The sequence below is a fragment of the Entelurus aequoreus genome, linkage group LG22 (genome assembly GCF_033978785.1).
Source record: "Entelurus aequoreus isolate RoL-2023_Sb linkage group LG22, RoL_Eaeq_v1.1, whole genome shotgun sequence".
NCBI classification, from domain to species: Eukaryota; Metazoa; Chordata; class Actinopteri; order Syngnathiformes; family Syngnathidae; genus Entelurus; species Entelurus aequoreus.
The window spans coordinates 16,876,836-16,892,827 of NC_084752.1; the positions used below are offsets into that span (position 1 = coordinate 16,876,836).

The 15,992-nt window shown below is 38.9% G+C and overlaps 1 protein-coding gene across 2 annotated transcripts in view; it reads right to left on the bottom strand.

Moving 5' to 3' along the window:
• Positions 1-966: 966 nt before the first annotated feature.
• ccdc85al (coiled-coil domain containing 85A, like) overlaps positions 967-15,992 on the bottom strand; it is a 71,969-nt gene continuing 56,943 nt past the window's right edge. For both annotated transcript variants that reach the window (XM_062032595.1, XM_062032594.1), the window contains one exon: positions 967-2,009. In XM_062032595.1, coding sequence (XP_061888579.1) covers positions 1,960-2,009 — 50 coding nt within the window. In that variant the 3' untranslated portion in view covers positions 967-1,959. The remainder of the gene's footprint in view (positions 2,010-15,992) is intronic.

The following is a 15,992-nucleotide window of genomic DNA, read 5'->3' on the forward strand; positions in this document are numbered from 1 at the left end:
GGGGCGTGGTTAAGGGTGGAGGAGTATATTTATAGCTAGAATTCACAGAAATTCAAGTAGTTCTTATATATATATATATATATATATATATATATATATATATATATATATATATATATATATATATATATATATATATATATATATACACTACCGTTCAAAAGTTTGGGGTCACCCAAACAATTTTGTGGAATAGCCTTCATTTCTAAGAACAAGAATAGACTGTCGAGTTTCAGATGAAAGTTCTCTTTTTCTGGCCATTTTGAGCGTTTAATTGACCCCACAAATGTGATGCTCCAGAAACTCAATCTGCTCAAAGGAAGGTCAGTTTTGTAGCTTCTGTAACGAGCTAAACTGTTTTCAGATGTGTGAACATGATTGCACAAGGGTTTTCTAATCATCTATTAGCCTTCTGAGGCAATGAGCAAACACATTGTACCATTAGAACACTGGAGTGATAGTTGCTGGAAATGGGCCTCTATACACCTATGTAGATATTGCACCAAAAACCAGACAATTGCAGCTAGAATAGTCATTTACCACATTAGCAATGTATAGAGTGTATTTCTTTAAAGTTAAGACTAGTTTAAAGTTATCTTCATTGAAAAGTACAGTGCTTTTCCTTCAAAAATAAGGACATTTCAATGTGACCCCAAACTTTTGAACGGTAGTGTATATATATATATATATATATATATATATATATATATATATATATATATATATATATATATATATATATATATATATATATATATATATATATATATATATATATATGTGTATATATATAAATAAAATAAATACTTAACTTTCAGTGAATTCTAGCTATATATATATATATATATATATATATATATATATATATATATATATATATATATATATATGTATTTTGTTATTTATATATATATATACACATATAAATATAATAAATATATATATAATAAATACTTGAATTTCAGTGTTCATTTATTTACACATATACACACACATAACACTCCTCCCTACTCATTGTTGTATTTGAAAGTGCAATGCTTTGCAGCCAGTAGCACAGCCTTTGAAGGAGCATAGGTATGGGCAGTGTAATATTCTGGGTTGGAGTCAATAACCAGGCGAGGTGACGAAGTTACGTCTCTTTACTTCATACTTCAGAACCGACTCCCACACTTGCCGTCAGGGTGCGCATTACAATGTAAACCGTTGGCCAACCACAAAGTAACCACAGAACACCATAGTGTTCTGTGGTTACTTTTTGGTTGGCCAAGCGGACGTGACGACAGGCTTTCCTCACTCAGGTCCGCATGGACCTGGAGGGGGCGTGCCTTAAGTCCGGCTGGAAATCGGGAGAAATTCGGGGGAATGGTTGTCCCGGGAGATTTTTGGGAGAGGCACTGAAATTCGGGAGTCTCCCGGAAAATTCGGGAGGGTTGGCAAGTATGCCGATTACTGTTTTAAAGTAACTATCCTTAAACGCAAAATAAAGCAGTTCAATACAGCATGTCCACTATGTTCCAAGAGTGCGCTGTGGATTTTGTGGACAACCATATGGAGCTTGTGCAGGCACTGTTATCGTGTCAGAAAAAAGAATCCATATAGTGCTGAACTTCGTGCACAATTTCCTTTTTTTTTTTTTTTATTCTCAGTGCACAAAAACAATCTTCCAGCACGCAACCCTCTCCTCTGGGTTCTCTCCGAGAGGTAGCCGTGTCACTTTTGGCAGGGAGAGACATCCACTCTGATCGATATTTCTGCAGCACAGTTCTTGCACACAACGCAACTAATCATATTCTCCCACATCCTCCTTCTGCAAAGCGTTCAATATGTAGGGATGAAAACGTGAAGGCAGGTTGTTTTCAGGGTCTGCACACATGAAGGAGGCCAGGGATGGACAGCAGACCCTCTGGTGTCTTGGAACGTGGTACCGCGGGCTGCAAAAAGGCTCTTCCGTTGTGATGCTTATTCCTCTGAGGAGATGACCACAGTGAGGTCAAGAGGAGGCGTCGAAGCTAGAAACGAAAATAAGAAGGAGGGTTAGAAGGAAATATTGAAACATAAACTGGGGAACAAATTTTCAGTATTTAAGTATGAGTAAGAAAATGACCTTTGTTTATTTACATCACTTAACAGTTATTGTTGTTGATAAAACACACTTATAGTAGTAACAAAATGTGCAGATTTTTGTGAAAAATTATGTGGATAAAACTAAAATTGAGCTGTTTGGCCACAATACCCAGCAATATGTTTGGAGGAGAAAAGGTGAGGTCTTTAATCCCACGAACGCCACCTACCGTCAAGCATGGTGGTGGTAGTATTATGCTCTGGGCCTGTTTTGCTGCTAATGGTGCTTTACAGAGAGTAAATGGGACAATGAAAAAGGAGGATTACCTCCAAATTTTTCAGGACAACCTGAAATCATCAGCCCGGAGGTTGGGTCTTGGGCACAGTTGGGTGTTCCAACAGGACAATGACCCCAAACACACGTCAAAAAGAAGTAAAGGAATAGCTCAATCGGGCTAGAATTAAGGTTTTAGAATGGCCTTCCCAGAGTCCTGACTTAAACGTGTGGACAATGCTGAAGAAACAAGTTAATGTCAGAAAACCAACACATTTAGCTGAACTGCACCAATTTTGTCAAGAGGAGTGGTCAAAAATTCAACCAGAAGCTTGCCAGAAGCTTGTGGATGGCTACCAAAAGCGCCTTACTGCAGTGAAACTTGCCAAGGGACATGTAACCAAATATTAACATTGCTGTATTTATACTTTTGACCCAGCAGATTTGGTCACATTTTCAGTAGACTCATAATAAATTCTTAAAAGAAACAAACTTCATGAATGTTTTTTTTTGACCAACAAATATGTGCTCCAATCACTCTATCACAAAATATAATAGTTGTAGAAATGATTGGAAACTCAAGACAGTCGTGACATTATGTTGTTTACAAGTGTATGTAAACTTTTGACCACGACTGTAACAGTTGAATGTCCACTCTCATCAATCACATCAATTATGCCAAGACAGATACTTCTTAGGGGTGGTTGACTACAGTTTCAGGTATTCCAAGATAGGTCTCCACACATCACGAAATGTATGTAAGTTACCAGATATCTCAAATCTCAGTTTTTCAATGTGGAGGATTCCCACTAGCTCCCTCAGCCAGGCTTCAAAATTAGGTGGTGAGTCAGATATCCACACTCTCAAAATGCATGTCTTTGCTACGACCATACCATAGGCCACCACTGTGTTAACATTCCGACCCATCTTGTCTAAAGTGTTCGAAATGCCAAATGAATGGCTTTAAAAGCCAAACACAAACGCCATCTGGCTGACAATGTCTTTAACCACTAGCTTGAAACAACAGAAGAAATGAGTGCTTAGTAAACTTTAAGTGTAGAAGAAACTGCATTGCGGCAGAAAATACTCAGTGGCCTAGTGGTTAGAGTGTCCGCCCTGAGATCGGTAGGTTGTGAGTTCAAACCCCGGCCGGGTCATACCAAAGACTATAAAAATGGGACCCATTACCTCCCTGCTTGGCACTCAGCATCAAGGGTTGGAATTGGGGGTTAAATCACCAAAAATGATTCCCGGGCGTGGCTACGCTGCTGCCCACTGCTCCCCTCACCTCCCAGGGGGTGATCAAGGGGATGGGTCAAATGCAGAGGACAAATTTCACCACACCTAGTGTGTGTGTGACAATCATTGGTACTTTAACTTTGACTTTATCTTTAATTTTAAGTTAAAAGTTAACTTTAACTTTTAACTTAAAATAAGCAGCTGTTAACAGGAAATTAAGAAGTAGATTAATACGAGTGTTAGCAAGAGTCTAGGGCAGAGATCGGCAACCCAAAACGTTGAAAGAGCCATATTGGACCAAAAATACAAAAACTAATCTGTCTGGAGCCGCAAAAAATGAAAAGCCGTATATAAGTCTTATAAAGAAGGCAACAGATGACCCGAAGTGTCTATATTAGCTATAATAGCCTACTATCAAAATGACTATGTGTCGCAGGCTGAAGCAAATCTTCGTTGACAGAAATGTTGAAATTGTATATTTATTCTACACATTTTTACAACATTAGAAACAATTAGTAAATCAGAGGCTACTCAGAAAGTGAGGTAACTCCTGGAAATTACTGGCCTAGAATGGCCAAAGGTATAGATGTGTGTGTCCAAGTTAAAGGAAACGGCAGGCTGTCTTCTTTTAATGTATTTATTACAATCTTTGCAAGCTGGGTAACGTTTGCTGTGGTCTGGAACAACATGGCCCACAAACAACTATCTGAAATGCAGCCAATATTACATACAGATAATGTGTCATGAGATATGCAAAACTAAATTATATATAAAGAGAATAAAAGTAAAGGACATTAAATGAGCTCAAATATAGCTACAAACGAAGCATAATGATGCAATATGTACATACAGCTAGCTTGCCGTCATGCACTGACCAAATATGCCTGATTAGCACTCCAACAAGTCAATAACATCAACAAAGCGCACTTTTGTGCATTCACACACAGCATTAAAGGTTTGGTGGACAAAATGAGACAAAGAAGGAGTGGAAGATTTTACATGTAAACAAAGTGTTGCTTCACAGTCCACACTATGGTGAGTTCAAGAACCGCCGAATTGAGTAGGACAAAACGATGTTCACCAAATACTCTCATCAGTGAAGCATACACACAAACATATTAAACAGTTCTAACAATTGGGTTTGTGTCATGCAAACAAAAATCTAACTAAAACAAAAAAAATATTTTCCCCCATCTTTTTCCATTTTCAATCCTTTTTTAAAAATGCTCCAGGGAGCCACTAGGGCGGCACTAAAGAGCTGCATGCAGTTTGAGAGCCGCGGGTCAAGAGTGAAGATAATATAACAACTGCTGGTGTGTCAGAATTGTCACAGTCATTACATGGCACATATTTTAAGAGGAGGCCAGAAAATGTATAAATTATTGATCCTGTTCGGGCCGCCATCTTAAGTGTACTTTGAATTTTAGCCCTTGAGTTGACGCCCCGTATTTTCATTGTTTGGTTTCCTGACACGGACCTGTTCTTTTTAATTATACAAGTAAGAGAGAGAAATAGTTCAGTGGAGTTGTGGGTGGAACTTTAGGAAGGCTATTTCATAAGCTTAATTTGAGCCTGCTTTATCTATTTCATAAACCAAACCAAAAGCAATGTTGAAGAATTTGGAGGTACCGTATTTTCCGGACCATAGGGCTCACCAGATTATAAGGTGCACTGCCAATGAATGGTCTATTTTCGTTATTTTTTCATATACTGTATAAGGCGCACCGGATTACAGGGCACATTAAAGGATTCATATTATTATTATTTTTTCTAAATGTAAAACACTTCCTTGTGGTCTACAAAACATGTGATGGTGGCTCTTTGGTCAAAATGTTGCATAGATTATGTTTTACAGATCATCTTCAAGCCGCTTTCTGACAGTCGCTTCTGGATGCGCCGTTTTGTGGGCGGTCTTATTTACGTGGCTCACCTTCGACAGCGTCTTCTCCCCGTCATCTTTGTTGTAGCGGTGTAGCGTGCAAGGACGGGAGTGGAAGAAGTGTCAAAAGATGGAACTAACTGTTGTAATGACATTCAGACTTTACTTCAATCAATAATGGAGCAGCATCTCCTCATCCGCCGGAAATGTGTCCCGTGAAAAACCGTCCGACCAGAACACTCTAATAACTAAAGTTATTTGGGTGAATAATGTTAACTCACTATACCAGTATGTTTTAGCGCTTTCATGGCAGATATAAGTAATAACTTTACACTATATAAGAAATGGCAACAGCTGAGGATGAATGTCCCATAACAAGAAGATAGAGAAAAACAAGAAGCTTATCGACTATGTAATCGACACAGACCCACAAACTTATGCAGATCCCAAATACAGATCAGCAGGTATCAGAATGTAAGAAAAGTTGCTTTTGCATAATGTTGCGAAACAAAATGGCAGATAATGTCTTACCTTATACACACACCATAATAATACTCGTATGTTGAAGCACAGTACAATGCATCAAGCGGTGCGGTTTCATAGCTTACCAAAGTCGTACTAAAACATTTTGATCGATTTTTGAGCGCTGTGTGTAATGTTCTATATTTTCAATAGAACATATAAAATGGTGTTGTTACTTGAGTCATATTGCAGTCTACACGTATCTCTTGTGTGTGACTGCCATTATATTGCAGTCTACACATATTTCTTATGTTTGACTGCCATTTAGTGGTCACACTTTTCATTTCACCATGTACCAAATAAAATTGCTTCGAGGTCGGTAAGCAAAACCAGAATCATTCCGTATATTAGGTGCACTGTCGAGTTTTGAGAGAAAAAATATATTTGTATTGCGCCTTTTAGTCCGGAAAATACGGTAGTCTACATTCTTCATGAATCTACTGTATTAGTACAATTGGCACAAAACAGCCTTGTGCATGTCACCATTCCTAACCATGCTTTTTGGTTTGAACGTCTCACTTTCCCGCCTCCAAACATGCTTCTAGTCATCATGGCCAAATAGATCAATCACTTGTCATTTCTGACCATACATTTTTTATCCACAAGTCATCTGGTTTGCGGGTATTTGCACATTTTAGTCGGGCTTTAATCAGTCAGTGGATAATTGCAGACCTTCTGATCGGAATCGGCTGTTTTTAGATGTGAGAGTTGTTCCTGTTCTCGTCCAATAATTTTACTACTAAGCTTGATGACCTAATTGAGTGTGTTCTGGGGCTGAGTGACCCATAACAGGCCGTTATGTTAAATGTCATAAATGAATCAGTTTTCTTAGAAAATAAAGACATTGCTGACATTCAGTGAAAATGTGCTCACTGTTGACTTGAAATGTAAGTTTAGGATTGTATTCCAATTGTATTCCAAAGTATTCGTATGACTTGACTTGTTCTATCGCATCGTCCTTCACGGTGTGTTGTTTCTTTCTAAAACCCTGTGGCGGGCCGTCTCTGCTGGCCTAACATAACCAGAAATCATGATCATAATTAAAGATAAAAATAATTTTAATTTACATTCCCTAAATATCTAAAAGTATTCATATTCTCTTCATGTCATATTATGCTCCTTCCAGTGCTGTTGTTTTTAGGTTACAGTTTGTATCCTATCAGAACTCAGCTAACTTATGTTGCCATGCTGTACGAAATCTGCCCGAAGCCTTTAGAATCAACAATTAGGGCGTCCGTGCACTGTAAGTGAACATACCAGTGATAGACAATTGCAATAGCCAATCAGATCACAAGTTGTTGTCAGTAAAGCCTTTTAGCTGGCCTTACGCTGTGATTGGATACTCACTACGGAGTCCCAAGTGAGTATCCAATCACAAGTTGCGAAAACAGGAAGTGGCACAGGAGCCATAGAAAGCCAAAGAAAACTCGACGGTACTCACAAAGAAGGAGAGCAACATGTTGATTAGGTGGCAGATATATATTTGCAAGGCCATTTTCAAGAAGGGTACTTAAGAGAAACTACATCTTGTGAGACGAGGTCGGCGATGAAATGCGGAAATGCCCGCCATTTCCACTCAAATCAACCGACTATGAGGGGCTATACGGCGTCGAATGGGTGCTACAAATTCAGTGAGTTCAAATATTTTATTTTTTCACTTTTAATGTTTTTTGCAATTTTAATTTTGACAGTACCACATAAGATATGTTTTAATTACTGATGCGGGTTTATTGATTTTTAAATGCGCCAGAAAATAACCCGTTTTGTACACTGTTGGTGGTGAGCCAATGTCCTGTAGTGTGTAAATGTGTTTCTGTATAGTATTTATCCAGCAATGGTCATGTGGTGACATAAATGATGGTATTTTGAGAGGTAATCATTGAAGTCGGACATCACTGAAGGCCTAGGTGGGAAACGCATGGCCCGCCCACTGCTAAAACCAATAACTGTTTTGAAAATATAGAGGTCAAGGCAGTTGTGTTCGCACCAATCAGCAAACAAGTCCACTTGTAACCATCCTTCACTGTTAGTAGTGTCCATAATAACTGTGTCATCTGAATTTTTGATAGGCGATTCCAGGGCTAGTGCTTATGCAATCATTGGTGTGTAATGTGTACAGAACTGGAGATATTACGGATCCTTGTGGGGCTTGTAGAGATGGTAAGTGATGTGCTGAGATATCCATTAACCCTGACCTTGTTAAAAAATATAGGACTCAAACAATCAGGTGTAGGCTAACCTTTATCTGGAGCAGCTTAGATAAGATGAGCGTGGTGTTTAATGGTAAATGGATTTTGCTTGAAAAGCGCTTTTCTACCAACAAGATACTTTGCTTTGACACTATCACAACATTTACTTATTAGTGATGAAACATCAGGAGCAACTGGGAGTAAAGGATATTTCAACATGGTCACATTTGGATTGAGTATTGAACTCGCAAACTTCTGGTTGGGAGACAACAACTCTACCACATGAGCCATGCTGCCCCAATGCACTGAAGACACATCCACAAACACTTTCCACATTTCAAGGTGGGTGGTGGCTCTGTGTAGGAGTGTCAGCCCAGCATCATCCACGCCTCTGTGCTGGTAGTAAGCAAACTGGAGTGGGTCAGCGTATGTGCTGGCATCAGTTTGAAGGTGATAGAGGACAGACCTCTCAAGAGACTTCATGATCAAAGATGTTAGTGCGACAGGACGGTATCCTTTTAGTCAGGACCTTCCCAGTCCACGGCGATGTAAAACTGTTGATAGTGACAATGGTATTCCAGCAGTTTCCAGGTCATGGCGGGCTTGAGACTTAGTGGTTCCTATGATGTTCCTGAACATCTTCACCAATTTACTTTCATTTGAGACCTTGGTAAAGTGGTGACACATCTAAATGGACTCACTTAGACCCAGTACTGTTGTCCTGAAATGTCTCTAAAAGGCTTCCCAACTGGTGCAAATCTACAATCTTCGATCTTCACAGAGTTCCTTGGGGTCAACCATTGTTCTGATCCAATGAGGTATTGTTGAATGTGCTGATACAAACATTTTTTTTTACAAAGTTATACATTTTAAAATAACTAAAATAATTAGACACATAGTGAGAAACCCCACAATTGTTTTGTGTTTCTTATGCTTCGCTGAAAGTGTGTTAGTCTTAATATGTTATCTATTTTAATGGCTATGCTTTTATTGTTTTGAATATTGGTTTGTACTGTAGCACTTTAAGATTTATTTAAATGATAAGTGTGTGATAAGTCAAATGTATTATTATTTATTATTTCTGGCGGGCTTTTTCGTGTCCTACTCTGATCAGCAGTCCTTGAACGCACCGTAAAAACACCTGCAGTCTTGTGTTGTTCTAAGTATAGAAGGATCACTCTGTTTTAAAAGAGCACAACCTCGGTGTTCAATGTACACAATTTAATACCTGAGTTGGTCAGACAGCAACGTGTTTACATAAGTTTAGATCAAGTTATGTTGTTTCTTAATGGGGAAAGACGTTAATGTCTCTTGTTTTAATGTTAGCATTTAAGCTAGCTCGCTGGTGCCAGTCAGTTAATGGGTTTGTCAAAGTGCATATATCAATCACGTTTTTTGGATGATTTAAATTTAAATTGGTAATGCTAACCGTCGGGAGTTATATAATGATAAATGGGTTATACTTGTATAGCGCTTTTCTACCTTCAAGGTACTCAAAGCGCTTTGACAGTATTTCCACATTCACACACATTCACACACTGATGGCGGGAACTGCCATGCAAGGCGCTAACCAGCACCCATCAGGAGCAAGGGTGAAGTGTCTTGCCCAAGGACACAACGGACGTGACTATGATGGTAGAAGGTGGGGATTGAACCCCTAGTAACCAGCAACCCTCCGATTGCTGGCACGGCCACTCTAGCAACTTCGCCACATACGTTTTTCTGTGGCAGCGTCGGAGAAAGTTATACATGTATTAACTTTCTCCGACGCTGCCACAGAAAGATGTGTTTTATGCCACTCCTTCTTTGTCTCATTTTGTCCACCAAATATTTTATGCTGTGCGTGAATGCACAAAGGTGAGCTTTGTTGATGTTATTGACTTGTTGGAGTGCTAATACAATACTACTGTTTATCGTGACATCGACATTGCTCGTTAAGAAATGACATACCCCAATCTAAACTTATGTCAACGAAATTCAAGCGATTTGATTGTGCACATTGAACATACAAGCTACGCTCTCTAAGACGAAAAGAGTTTTTCCAGTGCGTTCAAGGAACGATGAACGGAGTAAGACACAACGTCCGGAAGAACTAATAAATAATAATAATAGATTTTATTTGTTACGCACTTTCTATTTAAATACATTTTAAAATACAATAGTACAACCCAATATTTAGAATTATAAAAGCTTAGCCATTACAACAGATACAATACTAAGACTAAGATACAATAAGTGAAGCATAAGAAATACAAAACATGCAAAATAGGAGGTTTTCCAACAGTCTGTGAATCTATTTTAGTTGTATAAATGTACAACTTGGTCAAAAGATTTCAGCGTGTGTATAAGCATTTTTAGAGCACATTCAACAATACCGCGATAGTAATGATAAACGTAACAATTTTGGTCACAATACCTGTTTTTATATCGTTACATTCCGAACTGCAACTTTGATGGCGCACTCGCGCAAAGCTCTTCGGGTAAACCTCGCCATTTATAGAGGTATAGGCAACCTACGTCACTAAAGTCTCAAATTCCAAACGGCTCGTTCTGAGAAAGTTTGGAATAAGGCAAGATTGTTTTAAAAATATCCCCGCCATGCCTCAATGGTTTGAGTTCACATTTTATGGATTTATTGAAATCCCAAATACACAAAAACAGGTACCAACAGGTAAGAAAAGTTGGTTTTGCATAATGGGACATCTTTGAGTTTTACAGTTTTACTTGTAATGCCAAATACATGCATTCAATTGTGTTGCTGAACTTCATTGATTAATATCCAAATATTAGCAGTACAATTGTGGTAGAGTCACGGTTGAACAATAGTTTAGGCCGGGGGGTCAGCAACCCGCGGCTCTAAAGCCCCGGTGGCTCCATGGAGCTTTTTCAAAAATGTATGGAAATGGAAAAACAATGGGATGAAAAATATGTTTTTTGTTGTAATATGGTTTCTGTAGGAGGACAAACACGACACAGACCTTCCTAATTGTTAGAAAGTCCACTGTTTAATATGTTTGTGTTTATGCTTCACTGATGAGAGTATTTGGCGAGCGCCGTTTTGTTCTACTAATTTCAGCGGCCCTTGAACTCACCGTTGTGTGGACTGTGATTTAACGGTTTGTTTACATGTATAACTTTCTCCGACGCTGCCACAGAAAGACGTGTTTTATGCCACTCCTTCTTTGTCTCATTTTGTCCACCAAACGTTTTATGCTGTGCGTGAATGCACAAAGGTGAGTTTTGTTGATGTTATTGACTTGTTGGAGTGCTAATCAGGCATATTTGGTCACTGCATGGCTGCAAGTCAATCCACGCTAACATGCTATTAAGGCTAGCTGTATGTACTTATTGCATCATTATGCCTCCTTTCTAGGTATATTTGAGCTCATCTAATTTCCTTTACTTATGTCCTCTGCGTATTTAGTTTATTTGTCCATTATCTCTATGTAATATAGGCTGCATTTCTGATAGTTGTTTGTGTGCCATGTTGTTCCAGACCACAGCAAACGTTACCCAGCTGGCAAAGATTGTAATAAATCCATCAGAAGAAGACAGCCTGCCGTTTCCTTAAACTTGGACACACACATCTATACCTTTGGCCATTGTAAGAGAGTCATTTCCAGGAAATATCTCACACTGAGAAGTTTTACTAATGTTTTCCAATGTTGTAAAAATGTGTTGAATAATTATTACATTTCAACATTTCTGTCAACAATGATTTGCGTCAGCTTAAGACACATTGTCATTTTGATAGTAGGCTAATATGGCTAATATAGACACTTACATCATGTGTCGTCTTCATTATAACACTTATATAAGTCTTTAATTTTTTGCGGCTCCAGACCGATTACTTTTTTGTACTTGTGGTCCAATATGGCTCTTTCAACATTTTAGGTTGCTGACCCCCGGTTTAGGCATTTTGAGCTGCAGTTTGAGATCTACCACTTGTATGCCTCATCATTAAACAAGCACTATCAATGTTATGGCGTCTTTAAACGCATGCATCACTGCCCCTGACTGCTCTATAAAGCAGAAGCACATGTTCCACAGCATCCATCCTCTCGGCAACACTTTAGTATGGGGAACATATTCTAAGTAACAAAGACTTATAGAGTTATTTGGACACTTGGGGAACATATAAGGGTTAAGGTTAGGGTTACTAATAAGCAATAATTCTGAGGTTATTGAGGGAAGACTCTTAGTTAATGGCTTACTGGTTGTATAATAAGGCCATGCAGAATAAGGCATTAATAAGTACTTAAAGGCCTACTGAAACCCACTACTACCGACCACGCAGTCTGATAGTTTATATATCAATGATGAAATCTTAACATTGCAACACATGCCAATACGGCCGGGTTAACTTATAAAGTGAAATTTTAAATTTCCCGCTAAACTTCCGGTTGAAAACGTCTATGTATGATGACGTATGCGCGTGACGTCAATGGTTAAACGGAAGTATTCGGACACCATTGAATCCAATACAAAAATTGCAATGCAATGCAATTTGTTTAATGAACAATGAAGACTGCAAAGAAGAAAGTTGTAGGTGGGATCGGTGTATTAGCGGCTGGCTGTAGCAACACAACCAGGAGGACTTTGACTTGGATAGCAGACGCGCTAGCCGACGCTAGCCACCGACCGCATGGATGATTGGGTGAAGTCCTTCGTCCTTCCGTCGATCGCTGGAATGCAGGTGAGCACGGGTGTTGATGAGCAGATGAGGGCTGGCTGGCGTAGGTGGAGCGTTAATGTTTTTATCATAGCTCTGTGAGGTCCCGTTGCTAAGTTAGCTTCGATGGCGTCGTTAGCAACAGCATTGTTAAGCTTCGCCAAGCTGGAAAGCATTAACCGTATATTTACAGGTCCATGGTTTAATAGTATTGTTGATTTTCTGTCTATCCTTCCAGTCAGGGGTTTATTTATTTTGTTTCTATCTGCATTTAAGCATGATGCTATCACATTAGCTCCGTAGCTAAAGTGCTTCGCCGATGTATTGTCGTGGAGATAAAAGTCACTGTGAATGTCCATTTCGCGTTCTCGACTCTCATTTTCAAGAGGATATAGTATCTGAGGTGGTTTAAAATACAAATCCGTGATCCACGATAGAAAAAGGAGAAAGTGTGGAATCCAATGAGCCAGCTTGTACCTAAATTACGATCAGAGCGAAAAAAGATGCGTCCTGCACTGCACTCTAGTCCTTCACTCTCACGTACCTCATCCACAAATATTTCATCCTGGCTCAAATCAATGGGGTAATCGTCGCTTTCTCGGTCCAAATCGCTCTCGCTGCATTGTAAACAATGGGGAAATGTGAGGAGCCCTTCATCCTGTGACGTCACGCTACTTCCGGTACAGGCAAGGCTTTTTTTATCAGTGACTAAAAGTTGCGAACTTTATCGTCGATGTTCTCTACTAAATCCTTTCAGCAAAAATATGGCAATATCGCGAAATGATCAAGTATGACACATAGAATGGATCTCCTATCCCCGTTTGAATAAAAAAAAAATCATTTCAGTAGGCCTTTAATAATGTCTAATTAAGAGCCAATATGTTACTAATTTGCATGTTAATAAGCAACTAACTAATGGTGAATATGTTCCCCATACTAAAGTGTTACCATCCTCTCTTTGACTACAATGTCATTGTACTGATATATTTTAAATGATGTCTGCAGAAAAAATGAATGTCAAATACAGTATGTGAGCAAGCATTGGCACTGCAACAGTGCAACAGAATGCAAAACACCAGGAGCCTGAGACAAAAAGGTGCACAATGGAATGACTCCAAGGTTGTTGTTTTTTTTATCAATACAAGTCATCTTCACGTCAGATCCTATCACAAATGCACTGACAATATGCTTGAAGATAAGATAAGAAACATTTTACGCTTGTACTAAACAATATATTTATCAAAGGCGCTACTTGAATAATCATAATCAATGATATATGTTGGACAAATTTATACTGTCAGTAAAAACAAATGATATAAACAGCTGATCTTGCAAAAAATGTCTTTTTTCCTTGTGTTCTGACTGATCCTCCTATTCCTGCCTGCGTCACCCCTGCACCACGTCAGAGAGCCCAGGGAAGGCTTGCAGCGTAGCTTCATTGTGCTCTATTGTTGCTGCCTTTCTGAGACTACAAATCATTTCCTGTCTCAAACAACACTTTCCTTTCTTTTCCACACGCAAGTTGCTGCTTTTTTTTTTTTTTGTGCAAGATATATAGTGGGCTGAAAAAAAAAGTGAGGGTGTAAAAAAAGGAATGGGAATGTGTCCTCGTTACATTGCATGAAGTGAGAAAACAATGTGTGAAAGACTAATTTTGTAATTATATATGGTTATGCGTAGGTATTTCACAGGAGGAACCATGAGGGCATTTAAGCCTAAGGGAGGGTACGCCTCATTGTCTCTCCATAATTAAATATTAACACAGCCATCTTGCCCAGCCCCCCGATGGGGGCTGATGGAAAATGTAGAATAGTCCACACGTGGAGATAGAGTCACCTCTAAACAGTGTCGTCCTGCTGTGATTACACCTGGCCTACACCGTGTACTGAAGTTCATCTGGAGTAAATACACCATGAATAACAAAAACTAGCGTGGCCACATATTTAAAGCCTGGGTTTGTGTAAAGACACCCACTTGCAAAAATGCAAAATGGTTCATTCATTCTGGTAGCAACAAACCCAGCATAGAACTCTTCACTGTTCACTCAACACAGACGTCATGACGTCACCAAAACTCAATGTTATGCACCAACATTAGGAAAATGGGATGAGGTGATAGAAGAAAAGTAAACATATAATACATCTGTTTGTGGCAGCATCGGACACAGTAATATTCAAGTTTTACTTTTGCATGTTATAGCATTTAACTGTAGTGCGTTCAAGGAACCTTGATTAAAGTTCGAAACAGAGGTGTCACTAGTTTTCAAAAACAGGGGATGCTTGACCCCTATTAGATGCACTAATTATTATCATAACAATTATTATGATTGATGTGTATTTCTGGTCTGTGCGGCTGGATCAAAAGAAATGTCGGAGACGCTTTACTGAACCACAGGTTGCTTTATTACAAGCCAGCGTCATTAAACAGGTCTGCAGTACCCGGAGGAACCTCGGTTAAAAAAATGAGGGACTCCTGACAGGAGAAGCCAAACCACCAGTCTTTTATTCCTTCTTTCTCTGTCTGGGTGTGTGCTAAGTCAGGACAGTACAACCTGACCATGTAAGGAGATGTTCGTATGTGGTGACTGGAAAACAACTGCTTTAAGTCATAACTCAAATGTTGGCGTTGAGCTAGACAGGTAGTCTTTTCTCAAGGATAGTGTTATCACTTTTGAATTCCAAAGTCCCAATTAGGGCTTCTTTCCTACAAGAAGTGATCCAATCCACCTGCGAATATCAAACTAAGGGGCCTTATCTTATTATGTGCTCAACCTGAAATACCACTATTTACTTAAACTTGGTGGTTTGCTTTCTCCAAGATGAATATGAACATTCACCATATGTAGAACATAATATGAGTTCATTAATTCACTTCATGATAATCATCCACTAATGATAATCTTGCATATATCAGATAATCCTAAAAATGGTTGTCCCAATACCAATATTTTGTTACCAATATCAAAATGTATTTCGATACTTTTCAAAATAAAGGGGCACCAAAAAGATTAACTGGCAAAGTCAATTGGATTTTATTTTTTATTTCAATGACCTGAGTGTTAAAGTTAAAGACATTTGTAATGTCAAATTGTGAGTGCATCACAGGGCTAGTGACAGTGTGTGTGCGTGTCAGCAGGGCGGCTGCATAGGAAGAGGG